The sequence below is a fragment of the Xyrauchen texanus genome, chromosome 28, assembly GCF_025860055.1.
Source record: "Xyrauchen texanus isolate HMW12.3.18 chromosome 28, RBS_HiC_50CHRs, whole genome shotgun sequence".
NCBI lineage: Eukaryota > Metazoa > Chordata > Actinopteri > Cypriniformes > Catostomidae > Xyrauchen > Xyrauchen texanus.
The window spans coordinates 17952679-17980421 of NC_068303.1; the positions used below are offsets into that span (position 1 = coordinate 17952679).

General features: G+C 37.4%; 1 protein-coding gene across 5 annotated transcripts in view; it reads right to left on the reverse strand.

Moving 5' to 3' along the window:
• The window catches only part of LOC127622175 (zinc finger protein DPF3), a 51599-nt gene that overhangs the window by 22750 nt on the left and 1106 nt on the right, over nt 1-27743 (reverse strand). For all 5 annotated transcript variants that reach the window (XR_007967953.1, XM_052096154.1, XM_052096155.1 and 2 more), the window contains exons 2-3: nt 13724-13884; nt 8512-8619 (exon numbers count right to left, since the gene is read on the reverse strand). Coding sequence is in view for 4 of the 5 variants with exons in the window: in XM_052096154.1 (XP_051952114.1) it covers nt 8512-8619; nt 13724-13884 (269 nt within the window). In the remaining variant the exon portion in view is untranslated. The remainder of the gene's footprint in view (nt 1-8511; nt 8620-13723; nt 13885-27743) is intronic.

A 27743-nucleotide genomic window follows, 5' to 3' on the forward strand; every position in this document is an offset into this window, starting at 1 on the left:
CAAACGATGAAACTAAAGTTTTCTTTTGAAATAAATGTATGACCCCATTAAGGAACTTTGCTTAGGGAAAGTACATGAAAAAACAAAGATGAAAGTGATTAAATCATAAAATAATACAAAAACGCATTCACTTTCAACCTAAAATTGAGTTCTATTTCATTTTATTTTGGCAGCATTAATGAAATACAAACACAAATTCGATAAGAACACTGTGTAAATGATTAGTCAGCAATAATTGGGGGACATAAGGGAATTTTTAGGCTCACACCTAAAAAGAAAATGTGTGTTTTCTATTCGTTTAAGCACAGACTAAATGAAGTAAACAAACTGTTTTAGCCATTTTATGGAAGCAGAAATGATGTGGGTTATGTTGAACTTTCAAGAGCTAATGGATTATTTATGGTTTATTCATGAGGGGTAAGCGAAGAATGCAATGCCAGTTCTGCTTGGTGCAGGTTTTCATCATATTTTTTTTATGTTTATTTATATTTATTTATTTTAAAAATATTTTTACATTTATTTATTTGTATAATTTATTACTTGTGTTGGGTGGTTAATACGATTACTTAACAGGCTCAACAGTGGGGGAAAGGGTTTGATGATTTAATCAGATATCGCAATAATATTTTTAATAAAAACACTGTGAAAATATTTCTTACATATTGCCCAGACCTAATGTACATTAACTTGCGATCATAGAAGCAGTAATGCCTCAAATGATAATCAAATGATGGAGGAGAGCATTATAACTTGGCATAGCCTATTTCCAGACGTGTGGCACTTTTTCTTAATGAATTTTCTAATGTGTGTTGGTCAAGGTCAGTTTAAGTAGTTTTCATGGACACACCAGCCATCAATATGTTTTTTATAGGTTTAATAAAAGGTGCTGTAGAGAAAACTAGAGGATGTGGAGATGTAGGATGTAGATGATTTGTATGAAGAGAGAAAAGGTGTCTTAGATCCGCAACACATTTTAAGCATTGTCCACTCCTGATCTTAAATCTCCCGCATACAGAAAACTGATATGTGGTAATATACTGCATGCAAAACAAATGTATATGTTCATGTATGATTTTCACTGATATATAAGTCACATAAACACACAACACACACACACACACTGAGCACTTTATTATGAACACCAGTACACCTACTTATTAATGCGATTATTTAATGAGCCATTCGTGTGACAGCAGTGCAATGCATAAAAAATCAGATACTGGTCAGGAGCTTCAGTTAATGTTCACATCAACCATCAGAATGGGGAAAAATGTGATCTCAAATTTTGACTGCGCCATGATTGCTGGTGCCAGACAGGCTGGTTTGAGTATTTTTGTAACTGATGATCTCCTGGGATTTTCTCACACAACAGTCTCTACAGTTTAAACATAATGTTGCCAAAAACAAAAAATATTCAGTGATCAGCAGTTTTGCGGATGAAAATGCCTTGTTGATGAGAGAGGTCAACGGAGAATGGCCTGGTTCAAGCTAATGTTGAGGTTACAGTAACTAGTAACTCAGATAACCACTCTGTACAATTGTAGTGAGAAGAATAGCATCTCAAAACGCACAACACGTCGAATCTTGAGGTGGATGGGCTACAACAGGTGAAGAACATGTAGGACCATAGTGTTCCTAATAAAGTGCTCAGTGAGTGTATAGATTTGGTTGGAAGGGTTACTTTTTAAATGTAATCTGTTACAAATAATGATTACTTATTCAAATGTAATCAGTAACTTAATCCAATTACCACAATAAGTAATGTAGTCATGTTACTTTTAATTACTTTTGTATTACCTCATGGTCACATGTCCAAATGTAGAACAACAACATTCAATTTGGTTTCATACATTTTTGAAAAACCTTTATAGCATTTTCAAAAAAAATCATAATAAAAAAATGTGGTGTAACCATTAATTAAAAAGTATTATGTTACTTTCTTTGCACCTTCAACACATGAGAGTATAAACAAAGCATTCATTAATTTACAAAAAGTTTTCAAACAAACTTTTCAAGGATTTAAATAAATATTATGCATTTTTGAGTAAAAATTATCAAGAATTTTACTCAAGGTTACACCACATGAACAAAATGTGCCTTTTCATAAACATGTCAATATAATCTTCCTTTCTACATCAGTTGAGTGCAGGGCATTCCAATTTCTCCCATTCATTTTAATATAAGTGGCCCGTCTATTCTAAATAGTCTCAGCAAACTAAACAATGACAAAACACTGTTTTACTGTTTTATAGTTTTTATGGTCAACATAAACAACAAAATGTCTACCTACATGTTGGTTACACCCAAAGATTTTGATTTGGTGGACAAAAGCATTTTAAAATATGAATCATAGTTTAAAACAAATAACAGTTTCACTGTTATTTGTTTTTAAGAAATAACAATAAAATATTATTCTGCACTGGTCATGCCAACATTTCTTTTTGCAGGAATTTCAGATTTTAATGAGACTTATGACATTATTTACTGTAGGCCCCATAAAAAATATCAATATGACTTTAAACTCAGCAACTGAAAAAAGTGAATCATAGAAGGGGTGTATTCAAGTCAATGGTTTGTGTGAATTGCATTTTTTATATATTTTTAATATAATAGATCTGGACAAAAATGAGCGTCACTTCATTGACCCTTCGGACACATGTCCATAATATGCACCTGCTACCCTGTTATTGTATTTTCTGATTAATGTTGTGAAAAATATCCACGCCATTACCATGAAAAAGTTTCTAGGTCACTCAACCACTGCAGACACATTTTTGTACTCCAATCTACTACTTGGCCATGTTGGAAAGTGCGAAACATTTTAAAACTTGTGATGTAAGTTTTATGTGAACACTAGGAAGGACAATCAACCCATCGTAAACTCCGACATGCTGATTTCTGAAAACATTGTAAAACAAGTATCTTTTTTTGCAGTCGAGAGAGAGCTCATGCATTCAAGGTTGCCAGATTGAGTGACTAAAGCATCACCCTGTCAGCATATATCCAAACTGTACAAGTGTTCAGATCTGATTGAGGAATTTCAACTATAGAAATCTGTCAACATCATACATGTCAAAATCGAATTCTGACCGGCTAATCGCCCTTATTTAAAGTCTGTAATTGATCAAACGTGTTGAAATTAAATATTAAATATTTTACTTGCATTATTAGTTCTAAGTAATACATGACACAGTTGAAGAGGGGGATGGTGGTTTTACAAGGTTAAATGCAAAAATGCTTTGTTTTTTCTTTCAACAATTGGGGTGGCATCCCCTCGCATCCCCCCTCAACTCGAGGCCTGGGCGTAACTTTTAGTTGTCTTGCAGAAAGACTCTTTTCCATTTGTGGTCGTTTCTCCATTTCAATATGGAACATGTTACTTTTTATCGAATTGTCAATGATGCACAATTCACGTCACAGAATAGGCAGCTATTCCTGCTTCCGAGAAATCATCGACTGACACTCGGACAGTGAAACTATCAGGGAACACTTAGCCTAGCTAACAGGAGTTTCATGTGTGTCTTATCGTCAAATGCTTGTTTAAATTATATTGGGTCCTTGAAAAATGAAAGCAGAATGTCGAATTTTCCAGGAATATAGTAGATTTCGTCCAGTGGTCATTGTAATGAACAGCCCTTTTAATGATTTGACCTCGTTTGCCTCGAGAGCAGAGTAGTGATGTGAGATATTAGGTATTATTTGCGCATGCGACAGTGAGTGGCACTTCAAAGCAAGCAGCGGTCTATATCATTCTCTATATAAGAACACAATGATCTGTTGTTTCTTTTGTTATAAATGAAAAATTCCTGCTATTAATCCCAATTTTTACCAAATGTAATGGTAATCTGATTACTTTGTTTTTTTGTAACTGTAACGGATTACATTTACACATATCCCAATTACATAATGCTGTTACTAGTATTCTGAATATGTATTTGCATTATAACTAGAACATGTACAAATACCCTGATTTATGTACTTTGATTTTGCAGTTATTTAAATTTATAGCCATATCTCTAATTTCTGTGAAGTTACAGTGCTTCAAAAGGCAGTGGCTTTTGATGACCCTATCAAGTGTTTGCTGAGAGATACCCCCTACTCATACTCTTTAACCTACAAAATGTGTTTAAGCTGCTGTATACATTTGATTGAAAATGTTTGCATGAATCTTTGTCCTTGTCTTTATTCTCTTTGTTTCTGATTGAGTCGAGACATACTCTTCCCCGGGAGAGGAGCTGAAAATAGCACAGACTGCAAGTCAGGGGCTGATTGCATCCGCCCATCCCCCACTTCCAGCCGCCTATCATGATTGGTAGAACAAGAGAGTTTGATATCTACCGACACAAATCATAAGGTTTAAATCATCGCACAGCAATATTTATGCACACCATTAAATCACGCCAATGGCTGATACTGCAGCTGAACAGGCATGTTAAGAATTTTGCAGGACCACACAGAATAGTCAATTTCATATGGCAGATGAAGAAAATAATGAATGTATTAGTTTACTGTGATGCAAGTATTTTGTTATAAGTATTTTGTCATGTGGTTTATTCCTGGTGTGATTATATAAAACACAAAATAGCCTGATTGAATCAGTTTATTGAATTAGGGACTGTTCTACATGCCACATCTGTTGTGGAGAGAAAGAGCACTGCAGACTGTATTAGAAGATTTATATTCGAAGCATGGATGCCTGCTTGTCGTTATGAACTAGACTTAGATGGGATATTGGACACTGAACCCGTTTGGTAAGCACCACTCATACCAAAAATGTACAACACAAACAAGTTTTAGACAGGAAATGTAAGAACTATGTCCTGCTATAACTATAGTGTAAACATTACAGTTCCAGGACTCTTGAAATCACATACCTTAAAACTGAACTGCAAAACATGCCAAAATAATTTGTCTGAATGGCTCTGTAGTGCAGTCATTTGACTCGGGAGGTGAGGTATGTGTGTAATTGTAGTTCCAACGTTACACAATAGTAAACCCTAAAATGAAAATTCTGTCATCATTTGCTCAACCCCATTTCGTTCCAAACCCCTATGACTATCTTTTTCTGTGGACCACAAAAATACATATTTGTAGAGGTCACATCTGTAATTCTTGCACCAATCTGAACAATTGTACCGGTCATTCTTTTTCCATGAAACTACAATAAATGGATACTGAGGCTTTCAAGCTTCAAAAATGTTGTCAAAGTACTAGCAAAGTGATTCTTATCTCTCACTAAATACACTGACTGGTCAAAACAAAAAAAGTTGCATACTTTAATATTTCATTGGAGCACCTTAGGCTTTGATTACGGTGCCCATTCGTCTTGGCATTGTTTCGACAACCTTATGCAACATCACAACATATATTTCCATCTAGAGTTGCATTCATTTTTGGCAGAGATCTTGTACTGATAATGGGAAAGTCTAACCACTCAGTAAAGTCTTCTCCAGCACATCCCAAAACTTTCAGTGGGGTTAAGGTCAGGACTCTGTGGTACCCAATTTATGTGTGAAAATAATCCTCATGCTCCCTGAACCACTCTTTCACAATTTGAGCCCAATGAATCTTGGCATTGTCGTCCTTGAATATGCCCGCTTGAGACCGCTTCAGCACTGGCTTCAGACTAGAGTACCGAGATGGGCATGGTGCCGCGGCACATACCGTGTGTTTATCAACTCTTTCTGCCACCAGATATTCAACCCTTAGACAGACCTCGGTTTCCTGTGGAAAGGAGTCCCCCTATAGGAGGTGTCCAGATGTGTCATGGTCACCACAGATGCCTCTAAACTGGGTTGGGGTGCCGTGTGCAACGGGCACACAGCCGCTGGCTCCTGGACAGGACTGCGCCTACGTTGGCACATCAGCTGCCTAGAGTTGTTGGCTGTACTTCTTGTCCTGCGGAGGTCTCTCCCGCTGATACAGGGCAAGCACATCTTGATCCGTTCATACAACACCACGACGGTGGCATACATAAATCGCCAAGGCGGTGTACGCTCTCATCATATGTCCCAACTTGCCCGCCATCTCCTCCTTTGGAGTCAGCAGCGACTCAGGTGGCTGCACGCCACTCATATCCCGGTCAGCCTCAACATGGCAGCAGATGCGCTGTCGTGACAGGGCAACTCAGTGGAGAGTGGAGGCTCCACCCCCAGGTGGTCCAGCTGATTTGGGACCCTCTGGCATCCACGCCCAGAACTCTGGAACCTCCATGTCTGGCCCTTGGATGGGCTGCGGAAGATCCAAGTGGCCTACCACCTGCTGTAGTAGACATGATCAACCAAGCCAGAGCTCCCTCTACCAGGCATCTTTACTGTACTTACTTGTTCGCGAATTGGTGTTCTTCATGATCAGAAGACCCGCAGAGATGCGCAGTGGGGTCAGTACTCTCATGTCTGCAGGAAAGGCTGGAGAAGCTGTCCCCTCCACCTTGAAGGTCTATGTTGCAGCCATGCCGGATCACCACAATGCAGTGGACGGCAAGTCCTTAGGGAAGCACGACCTGATCATCAGGTTCCTTAGAGGCACCCAGAGGCTGAACCCACCCAGGCCATGCCTGCTCCCCTCATGGGATCTCTCTGTGGTCCTTTCAGGCCTTCAGAGACCCCGCTTCAAGCAGCTAGAGTCAGTCGAGCTTAGAGCCCTCTCCTTGAAGACGGCCCTCCTGATTGCGCTCGCTTCCATCAAGAGTGTTGGGGACCTGGGAGCGTTCTCTGTCAGCGACACTTGTCTGGAGTCCGGTCCGTCAGATGCTCAAAGACCTCGACCGGGCTACGTGCCCAAGTTTCCTACGACTCCCTCAGATGTAGTGAACCTGCAAGTGAAGCTGCCACAGGAGGATTCAGACCCAGCCTTATCGTTGTTGTGTCCAGTGCGTGCCTTGCGTATCTATGTGGACAGCACGCAGAGCTAAAGATGTTCTGAGCAGCTCTTTTTTTGCTGTGGCAGACAGTGAAAAGGGGCGCTGTCTCCAACAGAGGTTGCCCACTGGGTCGTCAACGCCCGCATCAGACCCAGGCCATATCCGCCCCCTTGCGAGTTCGAGCACACTCTATGAGTAGTGTGGCGTTCTCGTGGGCACTGGCCAACGGCATCTCCCTAGCAGACATCTGCAGGGCGGCGGGCTGGGCAACACCCAATACCTTTACGAGATTCTACAATCTCAGGGTTGAGTCGGTCTTGTCCTGTATTTTCTCAGGTCCGAGCACGTAGAACTCGGTAATGCGGAACGGCTGACCGGGTCTTCCGCTTGCATATAGCGCCCTTCCCCTTCACTGAGGCGATCACGTGCGCACTTTCTCCCAGGAGAGTCCACTAAAATTGCTTCTCCCTGGATGTTTTTCCTCCCTAGACCTCTAGTCTACGAATTCCTGACCAGATCTACTATGGGTACTAACTACTCTGTACTGCAATAGGTGCTCCACAGGGTTTGGCCATCACTAATTAATCCCCCTGTGTGTATTTCCCTGCCGGCGGACCCACGTCTCCCTTGGGCAGTCCCCTGTTTATAGCAACTCCTCCCTCGCCAAGTAGGATCTACCCCCGCACCACTTCCACATGTGGCCTGAAAACCCATGTGACGTATTCGCCACATTTAACCTCCCCCAGCCTGGGCAGGATGTGGTCTCCTCTGGGTCTTTTCCCCCTGAAAGAATAGGAGTTGGAAAAGAACGCCTTCCCCGATGCGTGTTATAGCGTTAAATGGCCCCAGCCGCTTTAACTCTATGTGAGAAACATAGAGAGCGAAAAGGCGTGGCCTGAATGGACAGATGCACGATTCCCTCCTTTTATACCCGTATGTATGGGGGAGGGACATGCAAATTCTGTCTGCCAATTTCTCATTGGCCTTTTCTCAAGTTCAGAGGTAACCAAGGCCTTCAAGAAAGACCCCTATTGTCGCTTCATTCGACACAACGTCTCGTTCCCTACATCAGGGAATGGAGGTTACAATAGTAACATAGACGTTTTTGGGTGAACAATTTCTTTAGTTCTGTCACTCAAGTCCTTTTTCTGATATCTGCATTGTCAGAAACCAGTCAGGTTACACTGATCTGAGGCCTAAATTAGAGTTGTTTTCACAGGTTTTTGCTGAACTCATGCTGGCTGAGCTCCAAGTAAAAAGGGCAGAGGTTCTTATATTGCTTGCACTGCGATTATATTTTCAGGGTCAGCTAAGAAAATAATAGAGTGGCTTTCTTGTTGACACAGACAGGCCTTTATTCACCTTTATCGAGTTCCTCAAGCCCTTCTGTACTGCCCCATCAGTCCCCTAGACTTACATTCTAATGCTGCATGGCCAAATGATTAAAGGGGCCCGGTCAGGGCACAGAAACTGAGAGACAGAGAAGGATAATTAGACCCAGATGGGCCAGTTCTACAGCCTCTAAATGACCTCAGAGCAAAGAATCAAGGACAGAGAGAAAAAAGAGAGAAAGAAAGAATTCAAAAGCAATGTGTACAGTGCTACAAGTCTGAGAGAAATCACTCTGTTAACGGCAGTCGTTATCTCACCAAGTCGGAGTTCACAAAGGCGAAGCTGAGGGTCAATTGGCTGATGAAGTCTCCTCTTCTTTCTCCAGCAACGCGCTGGGTAGGTGTACATCTGACCTGCTGCCAACCCTGCAAACACACAGATAGTAGCAGGGTTTAAATATGCTTGTTTTTCTTCTATTGACAGATATAGATTCAATAGTATATGCATGGTTATAAAGGTGTTTCTTCAACTATGGGCACTGGGATCCAGGTGTCTACATGCGTGTCTACACAGCATAGTGCCATTCAAGTGCACATAGTGCCGTTAAACTGGATTGCAGGTGATTAGCAAATCCCACGGTTTTTATGCTGAAATACAGGATACAAATGTAGCGCATCTGTTTAGTGATTCATCCCATAGTATTATTTGCACTCTACTTTAAATCAAAATGTCATTTTTACCATTTCTGAGCCTTCAATGTGTGCAGTTTGATAAGTCTAACTCACACAAATGCCCTATCTACATTCAAAAAAGTATTTTTGCAGGTAATTTCATTACAGATTAAGTCAGGTTCATTGAGCCAACATAGTTTAATTGGATTAGGTCAAACTGATGTATTATGGCAGTTTTAACTAAACTTCATTAGGTTCATCAAACTCAATTTACTAAGGTTTATTTAATTAATTTAAGTTGGACCAACAGAAGAACAATTTTTTTTTTCAGTTAACACTTTTTATTGATTCAAATTATTGACACAGAAAAGCAAATCATATATTCACAGAATCAACATTTAACCCCCCTTATTCCCAATATTATCCCAATATCCAACCCCACCCTCCCCTTAGCAAACATCCCTGTGGTCACACTTCAGTATACACACACAAAAATAAAAATTATATATATATATATATATATACTATTAGTATATACTACTTTAGTATATATATATATATATATATATATATATATATATATATATATATATATATATATATATATATATATATATATATATATAAATAATTTCATATATATATAAAAACACACATTTAAAACTACACTTCTCTCTCCACTGCCCATCCCAGAGAGCCCTCAAAAAAGGCCAAATAGCTGCCAAATTTTTTTATTAAATGAATCTAAGTTGCCTAGCCTTCTACATGACATTTCCTCAAATGATGCTACCCTCCCCATCGCTGTGCACCACTCTTGAAATGAGGGTGCTCCAACCGACTTCCATCCCCAAGAATAATCTGTCTGCCGATCATAATACTGGCTAGGACCCAATTTGTTATGCATTTATCCCCTATATTAATGACTGCCCAATCGCCTAAAGTGCCCATCTTTGAGTGCCCAATGAATCACACATAAAACTCTGAACCCTCATCCAAAATTCTTGGATCTTAACACACCACCAAAAAACATGGGTTGTGTCCCCATCTTCTGATTGGCATTGCCAGCAGGTGGGTGTGTCTTTAAGACCAACACTATATCACCTATAGGGGGTCCAATTTAATCAATGTAAAATCTTAAATTGCATTTATAAGGCGCACCCTTGCATCTCTAGATGTAGACTTTTTTAGAATCCTTGCCCACACGCCTTCCTACAATATCACAGTTTTTTTTTTCTCCCCTTTTTCTCCCCATTTTGGAATGCCCAATTCCCAGTGTGCTCTCAGCCTCGTGGTGGTGTAGTGACTCAATCCGGGTGGCGGAGGACAAACCTCAGTTACCTCCACGTCTGAGACGTCAATCCGCACATCTTATCACATGGCTTGTTGAGCGCGTTACCACGGAGACATAGCATGTGAGTAGGCTTCACGCTATTCTCCGCGGCATCCACGCACAACTCACCAAGCGGCACGAGGAGGTTACCCCACGTGACTCTACCCTCCCTAGAAATTTGGTTGCTTAGGAGACCTGGCCGGAGTCACACAGCATGCCTTGGATTCGAACTCACGACTCCAGGGGTTGTAGTCAGCGTGAACTATCACTTTAATGCAGTCCAATCTCAAATAGATAAAGTAAACTTTTATTTTACATGTTTTAATTGCTTTAGTTCATTTTAATAAGTAAATTGAACAAGAAACTTACTTAAGCAATTTATCCTTTGTTTGAATGTACTTTTAGGCAATTAACTGTAAAAAATAAACATTTTCACACTTTCACTACTTCATTTAATTTGTCCACTAACAATGTCCAACAGTGTAGTTTTTCATATTTACTCTGAAATTACATGTACATTTACAACATAATAGAATTTTCATTTCCAATCTCAAATCTGCATTGTATTGTATCATGCATTGTATTTGACTGCATTCTGTGGTGGAAATTACATTTTGGACATTTTTTGAATAAAAAGACTAATTTGCCTGGCTAGCGCTAATTTTATAGATAGCATTTTATATATGATAAATACACACAATATATGTTATATTTCCATACTTTAGTAATAATGTGACCAAATTCCATTTTTAGTGGTGCAAATGATGCACAATAAAAATAAAAAGTGCCCTTTTGCAAAGCTTGGATGAAAATCATCAGGGGTGTTCACAGGCCCATTTTCTTTGATTGCCCAACAAACAATCTGCTTTTAGTTGCTTGTAGTTACAGCATGGTCCTTTTACAGTTACACAGATCAATGATCCACATGGTTTCAGTTATGCATTTGTCCTGTCTCTTAACAGTAAAAGAAAGAAATTGAGAGAGAGAGAGAGAGAGAGAGAGAGAAAGAAAGAAAACCCTGAATAAAAACATTCAATAAACACTGGTTTACCATAAAGTGTAGGGTGTGGCTATGGAGCTTTTACTACTTGCGAAACTCTGACTCTATTTGTGTCCAGTTCTCGGAAGGCATATTGTTCCTTTTGGCAACCACTGTATGTCTAGATATCGCCAGTGTTAATAAGGAAAGGAATGCTGTGGAACGGCTATTGTCTTTTCTAAAAAACAATATGCCAATGCAGGTGTCTTCTACCTTATTCCAATGAAAAGTGTATAACATTGTAAAACAATACCATTTGGTGGTTAAGTGTTACAAGCAGAAATCTACAGTGTTGCGTCCCTTAAACAGTATATTGTATTACTGTAATGCTAATCAACAACACACTCGTATTGTGCTTTCTGTACTATCTGTTTTACAACTAAATATATTAGCCTTTATTCTTAAACAAAGCTAGATTTTAAGAGGGATTTTAATTGAGGCTTAGATGGATGTGTACAGTGCCAAAGTCCAACTTATCCAAATTCCTGTGGTGAGATCAGAAATAAATTTGGAATGACAGGACATCATGCACTTTGCCATCATTGAACTTTCAAACTACAATACAACACTCTAAAAATCTCTCCATCCAAAGTGTAGTTACATTTAACATACATGAACATGAAAGCAATTTACATTGGCCCTATAAAGTAGCCTATTTGAAACCTTTTGGACACTTAAGCAGCATTTAAAATAGGGATGCACCGATCCAAATCCTGGATCGGTATTCGATCCGATACTAAAGCTTGTAGACAGATCGGGTATCGGCCCGACGAGCCCGATCCAAATCCGATACTGTGTGTTGGTCATGTTCATTACTGTCAGTGTCAAGCTCAAAAAAATGACATAAAAGAACCATAAAAACACCATTAAAGTAGTTCATATGACTCGTGCATTTTATTCAAAACCACTTGAAGAAGTGCAATAGCTCTGTGAATCAAAAAGTCTGTGTTTAATAAGTAAATATATAAAATGCAAGCGCAGCTCCAGCGCATCAGTCAGTGAATGGCGCTGCTCTGTTTACACACACACTTGTGGCTATTTTTTGTCTTCACGCAGTGCGCTTTATTTGAGCGCTACTAACGAACCACATCTCAGATGAAGATTCTCAATAGTTCGGTTCACTTATAATATGCATTTAGAACGGCACAGGAGATACATTTGACCAGAATTTGCATAAGAAGCGAATTAAACTACTGTGAACTTGCCTACAAACAGACACATACAGGACATCCTGAAGAATGTTAAAATAAAAGCGTGAGGGTTTAAAAGTTAAAGGTGCACGATTGAGATATATTACTATACATTACTATTATAATATATTATTATTTGATTACAAATGATAATATTTAAGTTGAATTGGAAAAAAATAAACATAAAATAAAAAAATTACATGTGAATGAAAAGTGAGCTGATCTCTTACAACTAAATTGAACAAAAAGAGATCTGAATCCTTTAAAGTCCAGATACAAGTTGAAAAAAAAAAATGTCTACTGATGATTTATACTGGAATTACTGTTAATTTTGCTGCTACATTATACAGTATACTAGTTAATAATAAAGTGTTTCTTAATAAGCTATACATTTATATTGAAATAATGTGTAGTTAGAGGTTTGTGTTTCTTTACGTATTACATTTACATTTATGCATTTGGCAGACACTTTTATCCAAAGCAACTTACAGTGCAATTATTACAGGGACATTCCCCCCGGAGCAACCTGGAGTTAAGTGCCTTGCTCAAGGAAACAATGGTGGTGGCCGTGGGGTTAGAACCTCTGACCTTCTGATTAACAGCCCTGTGCTTTAGCCACTACACCACCACCACTCCATGGTGGTGGTGTATTAAAGAGCACACCCAATTAATTCCACACAATAATGTAAAGATATTCTAAACTGATTATGCAAAAAACAACACTGGTATCAGATCGGCATCGGCCGATGCTGAGTTTTCTGATATCGGAAGAGAAAGTGGTATTGGTGCATCCTTAATTTAAAATGTATGAATTTCCTTGCAATATATAACCAAATATCAATCCTTTTCTCAAAACTAAATTTACTTATCTGAGCCATTTTTGTAATGTATTTTAATCAATTGGTCTCAAGGTGATATTTAGTGGATGTATGAAGTCAGTTCCCATCAAGTTCACAAATGTGTCCTAACAGAATAATCACAGGTTGAACATGTGACAACCAGAAAGCGTCCAAATATTTTTTCTGGGTTAATTTAGAACAATATATCTATTGTTTTATCATTTGAAACCAAACAAACTTCTTTTTGTGAAAGTTTTAGCTTGAAGTGTATTTGTGCTTCATTTCTGTAAAAAATAAATGCCACTTGGTGATATTTTTTTAAAGAATGCAAAGACATTCATACATTCTAAAGTTTCCAAATACTTTTGGGGCAATTATATGCATAATGACAAATTTATGCTAGAACACCCCATCTCCTTATTAATGTTACTGTCATTAAGGGGAGAGCAGAATTTGCTACCTGGTCTTCGGTGACGCTTCTCCATCCAGATGTAACAGTTGTTCTGAGCGACACCCGTCTGAGAGTCCAGAAAGGGCATGCGTACGCTGCGCTCCGCACACAAACGGGCATTGTAGCTGCGACAGTGCTCAATGGCCTCCTTGTAGAACTGGTCACCAAGTCTGAGAGAAGACACATTTAATCAGTCATTCTGGTTTTAGAAGAAACCATGTCTGTCTAATTCATAAAGACCATACTAGTGTGGACCCTGAAAACAGATTACCTTCACATTTTCATAGGCTAGTCCCTTGTAATCAAAAAACATAAAAATATTCTTAAACAAATAATTGACTGTCCAATAAAAAAATGTGGAGAAACGTCATTGTATGCTAACCTCTTATACATTAGTCAGACTGTGGAGGCATTTTCAAAGTTTTCAAAAAGCTTGCTTAGGAAAATATGAGGCTTTTTGTTGGCAAATACCAAATACACCAATAATGCTTCAAACCATGCTTATGTTTTATTCTGTTAAGCCATCAAAATTCATGGCTTCTTTTCACGAGTCTGTTTTCCCGAATTCTGTGATTGCGACTTCCATTCTCAATAGTAAGCAGTATTGAAGCTGAAGTGCCACTAGCATCACCAAATGGAATTTGAAAAAATACTGACTGTTTTCTAACAGATTTTCTGAGCAATCCCCCCCATCTACTATTGGTCAGCCAAACAGATAGTCCTGCCTCAAACTCACACCATTGGTTGAGCCAATGTTGGCGTGTCAGCTGGCTGGGATACTCAAATAAACAGCAATGTTTAGATAGTGCTACAGTATTTAGCCTATACTTTAGCCTATACTTTTTTAATAAGCAAATTAACTTGCTTATAATTGACTTTGCATATTACGCTGGTATAGGAGAAACGTAACCCATTCTCTAGCCAATTAAGAGGCATCTAGAACTGACTACCAACTTCCATATTGAAAAACAGAATAGATACTTTGGTCAGCAGGCTTGGCCAGCATGCGTAGCTTCTTTCCCCGTAACTGCCTCCTGTTTCGATTAGATCACCCTTCTCTGGACCAGAGGATAGACAGATATGTGAGGAATGTTGGGCTTGACAAAGAGGAGTACTCCAACCCAACATATTGACACAAAGTGCTTCAGTGTTTAGAGGAAAATAGAGACTGAAAGAGTAAGCAGGAGAGAAAAAAAAGCAGGCAGGTACGAAAAGCAAAGCTCTGAGAGATAGCTTTTTAAGAAGTCAAATGAGAGCACTAAAATGTAATAGCCCATGGAAAAGTTTTATCCCAAATCAGCCCACAAATTATGAATCTCATTGATTCTCCTTTAGGCATACATCTTGAAAAGCTCAAGATCCACATCTACATTTATAGACCGTCACTATTTACTTTTTTTTTTTTTTATTTATTTTTTTTTTACACATGTTTATCCAGGATCATTATTAACCCAATTGTATATAATGTTGTATGCATTACAGAGTTTTTATTCAGGTGGAACTATAAATTCAGACGTCAGATGTCTATGGGGAGTATATGGGGAGTCAAGTCTCCCATACAGTGAACTATTTATGTGGTGCATGGTGTTGCTGTCTTTGTAGAGAGTTCCAAATCAGTCACTTATGAGGTTCCATGACAGTTAGGATGCTGCCTTAAAAGACAGCTGCCTACCCTGCACAAAATACCAGTTTAACCACCATGCAATTCCCATGCTTATCTAGGCTGGTTAGTGCAGATTAATTGCTGGTCTATCTGGTGGACCAGTATGATTTTTCTGGTAATTCTGGTTAACCAAGAAAGTCTTGGTTAAGGTAGTCCACCGGCCTTATTGGAACACCAGCACACAAGCATCCCATGTTGTGGCATATAGCATATCTGGTCCCCAGCATTTAAAACACAACATATGCTGGTGACCAGATGCGCTGTTGTTGTTTTTCAGCAGAGTATGTAGGCAGTACACTGAATTAGCTCACTAGGTTTTACAACAGAGCTTACATTTGTCCTTCAGTCAGTGCTCCCCCTTTCCTGGGATTGCCTGTGACCATGGTTTCTTTGCAATGAAATGTCTGTGCTATCAACTTCAGACTGCAGGAGTCATTATGTAAGTTGCATTGACAAAGGCCTGCATTATTGTGCCCACAACCTGTGAGAGAGCCACTATCGCCATAATCATCAACATGCTCCACTGGACTAAATGCCCCTGATGGCTCTCAACTGAAATTCCCTCTCAAGTATTGATCTATAGTTACTTTTCGGTCCCTTAAGGGATTGTTCACCCCAAAATGAAAATTCTGTTATAATTTACAACAACATTTACTCTCATGTGGTTCCAAACCAGTAGAAATTTGCTTCTTCCATGGAACACAAAACGAGATATGTTAGCCAGAATCTTGCCTCAGTCACCATTCACATTCATCGCATAAGGGATACAATGAAAGTGAATGGTAACTAAGGCTAATATTCTGCCTAACTCAGAAGTGACAGAATTTTTATTTTTGGGTGAACTTCCCCTTAAAATAAAACCATAACTGTTCTAAGAGAAGAAAAATGGTTCCCTATGAGCAGCTGATGGCTGTGTGTATAAGCACTATCTTAAGAAAAGAGCTTATGTTAAGAGGGCAACATGCTTCATACAGCCTCCCCCATACGAAAGCTCCACTATAAACATACCATGTCTTCACGGCCTCCCTTTTTATACTGGAGGCAAGGACCTTGGCCAACACAGTTGAGCAGTTATGTAAACAGTTAGACTTGAGTGTTGGTAGACACGTAATCTCTATGCCTGGTCCCTAAAGACACGGATAAAGAGTCTCTTGAAGGTCATTCAGATCTTCAATCATTTGATGGTGATTAGTTATGATTGGGGAGAATAGATGTTAATTTAATCTGTCACAGTATTTGATTTTCACAACCCCATGAAACAACTATAGGTGATGCATGTTATACAAATACATTTTCTTCTAGCTAGAAATTTGGAGAGAAACAGAGGACACAAAAATGTGACTTTGGTCAAGTATAAAAAGAGTTTATTTATCTCCATCTCAAAACATTCCAGAATATGACACTGGAAAGCCTTGAGGAATGTTTTAGAGTAAACAATTAGCTAGGTGTCATAACAGGGCATTGTGGACATCAATTCTTGTGTAAGCAGAGATGTTTTAATGAAATAGACCTATGCAAAAGACTAATGAGATATGCACATTGAATGGACAAAGTAAGGTTTACGACCAAAACTTTTTTTTTATTATTATTGGTTATTTTTAAGTGTCAGATAACCAATTTTTTTATATTTGCTTTATTTCAGCATTTTGACACAATAAATAAATAATAAGATAATTAAATTAGACTACAAAAATAAAGTTCATTATAAATATTTCAATAATTTTGTTAATAATGTTGTTGTTGCATTTGTTGTTAATGCTATTATTTGTGACAGGCTCCATTTGAGTCACTTTGACCCCGAAAAACATTTGGTGTTTCATGTACTAAAGTAAACAAGCAATGTCTCTGCTGTCTAATGATATAATTATGATTCTACTGCAAACTGTTGCAAAGATATAATAATTAAATGTTGGCTGATATTATGATTTGAATGCTTTCCTTGTTACTTTAGTGCATTAAACTTAAAATGTGTTTCTAGGTCAAAGTCAGTGTCAGAGATGAACTTTTCAGTTAAGGGGTTATTTTTGCACTCTGGATTTGAATTTGAGGAGCATATTTTACTTTTATGAGGGCATATGTTTTTTAATCATATTTAAAGAACAAAAATACTTAAATGCAATCAATTTACTAACATAAGTTCTCAATCTGAATAATCTGATCTTATATTTAATGCAATAATATGTATACTTAGGCCTAGAATAGAACATTAACAAATTTATCAGATGATGCAAATAAAACACAGAGGTAGGGCTGTACAATGAATAAAAATAAAAAAATAAAAAATTATAATAGAGGTTACAATTACAGTTGCTGCAATTAACTAATCGTGACACATGCCAATTACATAATTCAATTTAGACATATTCCCGCAGTGTCGAGATTTTCTATTTAAAAAAATGTTTGGTCCGTTGTGTGCATGAATGCAATAGACAATCAGAAAATCTTTTTAAATTAGTCTATTAACATATCAGAATCGACAAACTAGTATTTATGTGTTGCACACTTTCTGTGTATAACCTATTAATCTTTTATGTAATAAAGCAATTCAGGAACAATTCTCAGCTTGTTTTTGTTGTGTAGCCTACATAAAGAATATGGCATGCAGTTGTCCAACAAAAAGTATTTTAATCTAAATGAATAATCGCAAGTAGAGCTGTCAATCAATTAAACATTTTAATCAAATGAATTACATGGTGTCCCGATTAATTAATCGCAATTAATTGTATTTAAAAATATTTGCTGAGAAAGACCATCATATAACAATAAATTCAATAAATATTGATGAAATAATTATACATAGTCATCTTTAAATATTAATATTAGGGATGCACCGAAATTTCGGCCGAAAATGGCACTTTCGGTTTTCGGCCGAAAGAGAAAAAAGGCCGAAAATATGAGCCGAAAATATATACCTCCTCGGCCCGCCCCTCAGTGCTCAGATTTCACTCTGGATCGATCTAGCCCTTATCACGGCGCTACCAAACAAAGGCCGATCATGTCAGCGGCGTGGAAATTCTTCAAAGTTTCTGATAAGGACATCACATTTGCGATCTGTAGTGTTTGTTCAGCAGAACTTTCAAGATATATATATACAGAGTACAGCAAGAGATTCTACAGGAAAGTGCCCCGATCCACAGCAGTGCCACAACTAGCACAGCTACACCACAACTTGAGACGTATCTATCTGAACTACGCCAGAAGCGACAATCCCCTTGACTACGGTCGCATAAACAAAGACCGCTTTCCTTTGCTTGCACGGATTGCGCACAGGTATTTATCTGCCCAAGCACCAGCACAGAGAGTGAGAGATTGTTCAGTGCAGCATCTCATGTTCTTGATGAGCTTTCTGACAGGAGAGACTGTCAGAAAGTTTAGCAACTTTTGTTCTTGAAGAGAAACCTGTCGCTTGTACTTAAATAGAAAGCGGTCCAAATTGATGTGTATAGCACACTTGTTCTTCACGATTTTTACAGAACTGAATGAAGAATAATATTTAATAATGTAATAATTTGTCCAATATTGGTGTGTTACTTTCAATAAAAGTGTGATTTATTTTATTGGTTTGTAGTTTTTCCAATTCAGATTCACTAAATTCATGAAATTAATGAAAAAGTATAATGTTAATACAATTATACACAAAATGTTTTTTTCTTTTTTCTTAAATAGAGTACATTTCGGTTTCGGTTTTCGGCCAAGTGCATCCTGGATTTTCGGTTTCGGTTTCGGCCCAGAATTTTAATTTCGGTGCATCCCTAATTAATATTAAATATATATAAAAAATATTCAGATAATTAAAATGCATTACATTCCTGTGGCAGAAGAGATAATCATTGATAAGACAATACAAAAAACAGCTTTAGAATACAAAGTATTGTTTACTACCATATTATTGATCATAAGTCAATCATTGTCATACAGTTCACAGCAATCCATTTCACAAGTGAATTTGTCAATCTGTTGGAGATTTATTATGAGGGCTTGTTTAAGGATCCGTCAATTTACACCTGCGTCAGACATGCTTGCGTAGCGTCTCGGGTGCGTTGTGTCGTAAACATAAAATTTTTAGGTCTCTGAGTCAAGTTAAATATAATTTATTACATAGAACATATCTTGAGATCCCTTAGTTCGGATTTGCGCTCCAAGTGCTTTTGAACGTTACGCATGTTTGTGTTGTGTGCCTGCTGGATGGTTGTTTTGTTCACTGTATAAACTGCTGTTATAAACTGTGTGTTGCCCACACAGCTGACGTTTCACTTACTGCCCACTGGAGTAAACAGGTGGTACTATAAGCTTGCATTTCTCAGGAATCTTCCTTATTATGGTCTGGGGGCATTGTGATTAATTGCGTAATTTTTTTTAACACGTTATTTTTAATAACATTTATCGCACTGAATTAACACATTAAATTGACAGTCCTTATCGCAAGTACAATATCAAGTGAAATAATCATCAATTATGACTTTCGTCATATTCGTGCAGCCCTACACAGAGGAATTAATTACAAGGGCATTTTTTGTCACTACATTTTTAATTTAGGGGGAATTTTTATCACTTTTGGTGGCATTTTTGACCCTGGTCAAAGTCAACCAAAATTATGGAGCAGGTCACATAAGGTTTCAATGCAATCTAAATGGTTGCCAGTTTATTTTCATATTTGTGTGGGCTATGTCTAACTGTTAAGCTTTAATTGCTAATGATTTATCACTTGACTAAATGGTGGCTCTTTTACCATTGAAGAACTGATTACCAATTAGGTAGAAAAGTGTGAATATTCAAAAATTGCAGTATATTGATCAAACGGATTATCTGTCTAACTCTCAGAATAGACACTGCAAAGCAACATTCTAAATTCAGCAGAAAATGTCTACTAGAGAGAAAATTTCCTGCAGAATAAACATGTTCAATTAAGTTGTACACAACCTTTTTTTAAGTCGGTTTCTGCCCCTATGAACACTGTAAAATGAGCCTTCGGCACTGAGCCATGGTTTGGGCTTGGGCTGCTCTTAGGAAATTAATACCTAATTCTTTATTCAGCAGAGCAGAGCTGTGGTTCATTCACAGCTTTCAGAGGCTGGAGGCTCTATACTCACCCAAGGCAGGGTCTATATTCATATTACTTGGACAACAGGGGTGTCTCCTTTGTGTATCAAAAGAACATAGCCACACTTCTTAAGTATGCAGAAGATGTCTTTCATATTCAAATGAGCCCTTTATTTTGATTTAATACGAATGATCTCTGTAAGGACAGGTGTCCATGAATAATCATTAGCTTAGGTAGGCATTTCTCAGAGAATCGCTGTTCATTTTTACATACATATGCAAAGTGTTGTGATAATCAGCACTGCATTTAAATTAGACACGTGCTTTTAAACACTAGCCCTCCAAACGTGATCAAGATTCATAGTTAACGCTTTAACTAAAAAGAAGAGAAGAGAGGCAGGCACAGAGATTTCATGGCTAGAAGCTCTTCCTTTTGGAAGTACTTCAGTGTAAATGTAAGTAAATAAGATTTCACTGCTTTACAAAACCATGTTAGATTTACATAAGAATAATAATTTCCCCCCATTTCAAACTGTCATGTCTGTGTCGTCCTGTGAGTGCACAGCCAAGTGCAAGTATATTGAAAAAATACCTTTATTTCTGAAATAGGCTGATTATACATCTCATAAATAAACAAAAGTGATGCAATTTGCTGATTCAAATGTATTTCTTAAATTACTACATTCAAAATGAGTTCATCAAAGAATGTGAACATGCTGAGATTTAGATTGAGGCATTTACTGTATGCTTGCTCTCGAGTTGCTTGAATAATAATAAATAAATAATTTGCCATACTTCTGATGCTCCGTGCTGAAAACATTATCCCCCCTCCCCACCATCAAATTAATTCATAACTACTTGCTTGACCAACAAATAATGTATTGTTTAAGAAAAAAGCTTAAAAGCTAGACTTTACAAAGCATATAGCCAATATAACCAACTCTAAACAGGTGCTTTTCAATTTTCTGACAAATTAGAAGTGTTCCTTTCATAATAACTTTAATAACACTCTGTAAAACAAGTACAAAGTGCTTCACAAAACATAAAAGCATGTGATTCCACTCAGTAAAACAAGGTAAAAATAAAAACTCACACAGTAGTAAAAGCAAGTCTGTACAAATTAATTTTTAAGTAAAAAACAGGGCATTATCAAGGAGAAATTAAATAAAAGCATGAAATAGCTTTTCTGTATCCCCAAAACTCAAAACATCTCTCACCTTGAAATTTTTTCTTTAATGATAAAAACAAGACTGAACTAACTTCCTGACTTGATATTCAACATTTTAATTTGTATCAAAATAGATTCCCACATTTCTCACAACCTGCTGAATATTTGGGACCACCTGATAAAGTGCTGACTCAATATGACTTTTTTTTAAACCCATGACAACCTCTGTTTTATTAGCATTTAACTGAAGAAAACTACATGTCATCCAATTTCTAATACAAGTTATATAAGCTTGAAGAATATTCAAGTAAGTCAGACCATTGGGATTTAACGACAAATACACAACTGTACAACTGTAGGTCATCTGCATAGCAATGGGAATTTATGTTGTATTTTCGAATCCCAGAACAACGGAGTGAAAACTATATTAGCCCTAACAGGGATCCTTGCAGAACACCACATTTCATTTTTGAAGAGGAGGTCATCTTATCACCAACAGACACTGCAGATTTCCTATTCAACAAATTGGAAACGAACCAATCTAAAGCCGCCCCAGATTTTCTCACCCATCTCTTCAATATATCAATTAAAACTGAATGATTAACTGTATTAAAAGCTGCAGTTAAATCAAGCAACACTAAAAATGTGGCACTCTCCAGCATCCTCTGCAAACAATAAATCAACTTAAGAAGGGCAGTTTCTGTATGTTCCTGACTGAAATTTCTCAATTATTGTTATCCTTTACTACCAACAACAGTTGCATTGCTACTACTTTTATTACTATTTTTTAGATGAAAGATCATTTTCATAATTTATGAAATATGATTATTTACTATACATCATTCTGTCAAAAGTATGGTTAAAACATTGTACAGATCAGAAAGTTCTAGAATAGAATACAATAAATATTGTGTCACTCACATAACAAATATATATATTATAAAAGGCCTGAGAAACAAAAAAGCAGAGTCATGCTGGGAGATGATCTCTGGTTACAAAGTGGACCAATAACAGCAGTTGAGACCAATAACTGCATCGACTCAATGCTTTGTAACATTTATGGAGAGGTTCACGTCAGGCTACGCCATAAACGGCGTGGCTACACACAGCCTACGCTGGAAGTATGATGCAGAAGTAGAGCTATTTTAGTTTTTATGCTAGAGTAATAACACAAAATAAAAATACATTTACATGAAATAATCAAAAATTAAAAAATAAATATTAAATAGCTTACTAGATTTACATGGCTGAATTAAGTAGGAAATACATCATAGTCTGTGAAAAGGGTCTGTTGGTTTATGTAGATATGTACTAGTCGCACCAAGAGTGCCGTCGAGTTCAACTTTTAAATTAAAGCATCTCAAAACCCCCTGCATTCTTTTTCATCCTTCTGCACTCCGTCTCTCTATTTTTAAATGCAAGAACACATCCTGTGTGAAAGGCTCCTTAGAAATGAATTAAACCCTCACACTAAGCATTTTATTTGTGATAGTATGGGTATTTTAATGGTCAGTGCTGCACTGGAGGGATAGGGAGGTGCTGATGATATGAATAGAAAGTTGCAAATGCTGCCCACCACAGTGAGTAGAGAGCGAGATAGAGAGAGAGAGAGAGAGAGAGAGAGAGAGAGAGAGAGAGAGAGATTCATCAAAATCAGGCTCCTTTCTGCGAGTCTGTGGAGAGGTAAAGCAGCTGGAAACAGAATCTGTAGACTCTTTGAACTCACTGGGCACTGAGTGCCATACATTCACTCATTACAAGCTTGTTAATCTAATTAACCATTAATTACTGCAGGCTATGTTTGCCATACCTAAAAGCATACTACAAGCAACTATAATCCAATGACAGAATTTAGGCATTTAACAATTCAGTAAAACTCAAAATTATAATTTCATGATGATCAATAGCAGGTTTACTCATTAATTGAATGACTTGCATACCATGTATGCAGACTACTTTTTACTATGATTTTAAAAGAGAACGTCTGGCTTGCGAAACAAATTATGATTTTTCATGCCATCATGGCCAAATCAAATGAACCCACTGTACCATTAACATATTATTAGCTATATCAGTTCCTATAGACTTTAGTCATAGTAGACGACATGGCCTATGTAATTTGAAGAGAATAAAAACTTGGCTGTCAGGAATAACCATATAAATACTGTATTTCTCAACTCGTGTTTTCCAAAGCTTTTTGTCCACCGGAAATTGCTTGGAAAGAAATGTCTTCAGAGTTTCATCAACTGAAAGAATGACCTCAATTGGTATACAACAGGTATTCCATTATAAAGACAATATCTCTAACCACTTAAAAATGAATCATATTTCTGAAGCCTTTAGTAGTTTGACAATGCTTTTTCTATGGTTAATTCATGCCCCAAGTTTCAACAGGGGAAATGTAATTTTCTGATTATGTATCTGGAAAAAATTAACTTTTACTTAAATCGAAAAAATACAACTAGCCTAATTACACTCTGCACTCAACCCCATCAGACTACTGTGCTTTCATGGTATCACTGACATTCTGAGAAAACCCTTTAGTGGTGAATAAAGAAAGGGCCCGAGCAAGGGAGAAAGAAGAGTTTGAAGAACTCATGGAGAGTGCTGTTCATTTGGGCTTGGTAGCAAACACTTAAAGAGCATTTAATTAATTAAAAAAAGAAATGTAAACAAAGAAAGAAAGAAACATGAGAAAAGCAGGTTGAGAGGTCTAGATGTTTGCAAATGGATTAAGGAATGGAAGAGAGGCATGTACAATGTTCTTTAATTCAAGTTCTTTTTGTTTATTTCTTGTCCATTTCGTTCCTTTTTTCAAACCATAAACAGCTCTAGATACTTGAGATAAAGAGTAGGATACTATTGTACTCTTTACTGTACAAGAACACATTAAAGACTGATACAAAAAAAAAAAGAAAACTGTTTTAAGAGACTCAACATGCACAAAAATTAAACAAGTGCAAGTTCCTTGATGAAAATGAAACAGGTTAAGAGTAGTGGAGTCTATTCTAACACGTTCTTCCTGGTGCTTGGACACACAAAGACTCTGAGCTCCACTGTGTTTCTAGAGCAGTTTTGATGCAAAAGCAAAACACATCCAGACAGACGAAACATGGGGGGAAGGGAGCACACTATTCCACACAAACTGGCAACCCTCTTAACCCAATCCCCGTATTTTCACCCTCACACCGCCCCTTCAATTTATGTGAAACGAAATGAACACAAACCACCTGACTCTCTAGACACTTATAAATGAATAGGCAAAACACTGCTGAATGTGCTGTCTATGACTTATCCAAATGGCATCTATAGAACAGAAAACTTGTATTTAACAGTGGTGGGAAGTAATCTCATTCATGGCAAACAAACAACCAAACAAGTAACACATTACTTGCCCAGGCAACAATGAGATTTACAGCCAAATTTGCTTTATTAAAGGGATAGTTCATCCAAAATGAAAATTCTGTCATCATTTACTCACTCTCATGTTGTTTCAAACACATTTGACAGCCTTAGATGTAATAAAAGTGAATGGTGACTGAGAAAAAAGCCCAAAGTATACTTTAGTTGTCCGCATTGATGATCGCTTTGCGCACAGTATGACTGATGGATATTTCGTCATCAGCACAGTCTGCGCGGACTGTCCGAGCGCAGTCCAGATTTTCCTCTGGCATGAGTATCACAAAACAGTCACAGTACACACGCATTGAATGCGTTCGTAAATGCTTGTGGTTAAAAGAGTATATATTTTGATAGGCAAAGCAGTAGACCAAGCACGATCCGATCCGGAATGCAGAAAAACGAAGTATACAGGCTTTCACATACTGCCTAACATCGTTTGTTTGATGGAAAAAAATAATGCATTTTAGGGTGAACTATCCCGAAAATTCAAAATTTGTTGATTCTTTTGTAAAACAATAAGCTGTCTCAGGGGGAAGAACAATAACATAGAGTATAGGAAAGAAACATAAATAGCGTGTGCTCAGACAGGTGTATATGGCTACTTTTCCTGCACCCTGTGATCCCCTGAAGTCTTTTTGGCTTGAGGGGAGGGGGGCTTTATACCCCTGATCCAGAGCAGATGGGGCTCCCTCTATTGCCTACTGACATCTCTGCGGCTACTCATCAGAACAGATGGGTACTGAGGGATCCAGGGACATTGCTAATCTGCTCCACCTAAGCATTTAGAGATGGTGCATCCCCTTCAGTGTACACACTTATATCGACCAATCAGCTTGAGTCTGAATGGAGATGAATCACAAGAAGTAACTACAGTTTAGGCAGGTCATAAATCATTAGATTTTTGTAACATGTTTTGACAGTTGAGATGTTCATAAGATATACAGCACGGTCTCTATACTAGTGGTTGATCGATGGGTTTCTTATTTTTCGATGCCGATATCCAGAGAGCAGGGTGGCCAATAGGCTGAAACAATGCCGATATCACACAATTAATATAGTAAATATATTATAGTAAATATGTTATAGTAAATAACATAAACAAAAATTGCACAAAAAAAAAGAATAAACTCTTATTTAGCACTATATTTAACATATATTATTTATAACATTGTAAACATATAATTTTTTATTTCATTTAAAATGGTAGATAGCAATTTCATCTGATTTCTGTTAAGTCATCCAATTTATGTAATTTGTTAGCACAAAGATATTGTTAATAAATTAGGAAGAAGAAAATAACAGCACACACACGTGCTAGTGTGCATCCAGCGAGAGTAGCAACCAACCGGATCGCCTGCTTTGGATTGTCACGGACTGACCATAATTATTTGTGAATCAGAGGAAGTATTACCGTTATCCTGATCCTAAAGATTTGATTCTGTCTGATAGAATATGTGCTTCAGAGGAAGATAATATTTGAGAGCTCAACACAAAGAAAACGTAGGATTTCCGTAATGTTCGTGAATAACATTGGCCCGCATAATTGCAGATGATATATGATAGAAGTTTTATTTATATTTTCCTATTTATCACAAGACAAAGTTTAAAGTTACAGGGAACTGCTGAGGAGAGAGAGGGAGAGTGAAACACATGAGCACTTTAACATTATGAGCTCAATCGCATCTGTCTGATATGCAGACCATTTAAATGAGACCGTGTGGCATACCGGTCTATTATTGTAGTAACACGATGGCACGTAACAACAAAAGGAACTGTGATTGGTCGTTGACATGTCTCAATCGCTTCATATGCATGCAGGCAATTTTTGGCGCCCTTGAGGCCTCAAGAAACAAATCGGCCAAACAGACAAATTTGCCGGCAGATGCTGATCATTAAAGAATTCGTAATGTTGGCCGATTTATCGGCCTCTGCGATATATCGGACCATCATAAGAAGCTCCACAAGGAATCTGTGGCCACAGAAAGCTGAAAGCTATGCAGATTTCATACAGAATGGGAATCTCTGTCATTGATACATTTCTAAACATGCCCGCACCTAGAATGCTCATTTCTTTTTTTATTCGACAATGCTTTTAGCAATCAATAAGAATATAGTACTCTTAGCTCTGTTCAACATGTTTTATCATGTTCAAACCCATTCCACTGACTTCCGCAGATTTTCCATAAAAGTCAGTGCATTAAAAGTGTAAACAAATCTTTTGATTATTATGTAGGAAAAGCATAAAATAACTGAATATGTGAAATGTGCAGCTCTCAAGGAACAAAGGGTTTCTCATCAGACAATTCTTCTAACATGATCAGATTCAGTCTAAAGCAGTTCAGTACCAAGTGCCATCTACAGAAATGTGAGGACAGCATTTGTTTGCTTTATTTATGGCAAGATTCATGATTATTAGATTTAACACTGAAACTAAATCCTCTCTTTCTCCATCAAATATGTAAGTGTGAATCCTAGGTAAAAGTTTCATATGGGGAGTACTCCAAGATAACTAGTACTGAAAAATGCCAATTAGAAAAGCCATCCTGACCTCTCCTAAAAGCTGTAATAAATGTAATGTAATAAAACCTGGAATTCTGTCACATGGGGAAAAGAACGGAACAGAACAGTGAATTCCATTGTTATCCATCACTTATCTCTTGAATGAATGTCCATTGTAACAACGTTATTTTTATTATTATTATCCATCTTTAAAAACTAAATAGGAAGAGATAGGTCGCAAATAACAACTCAAATAC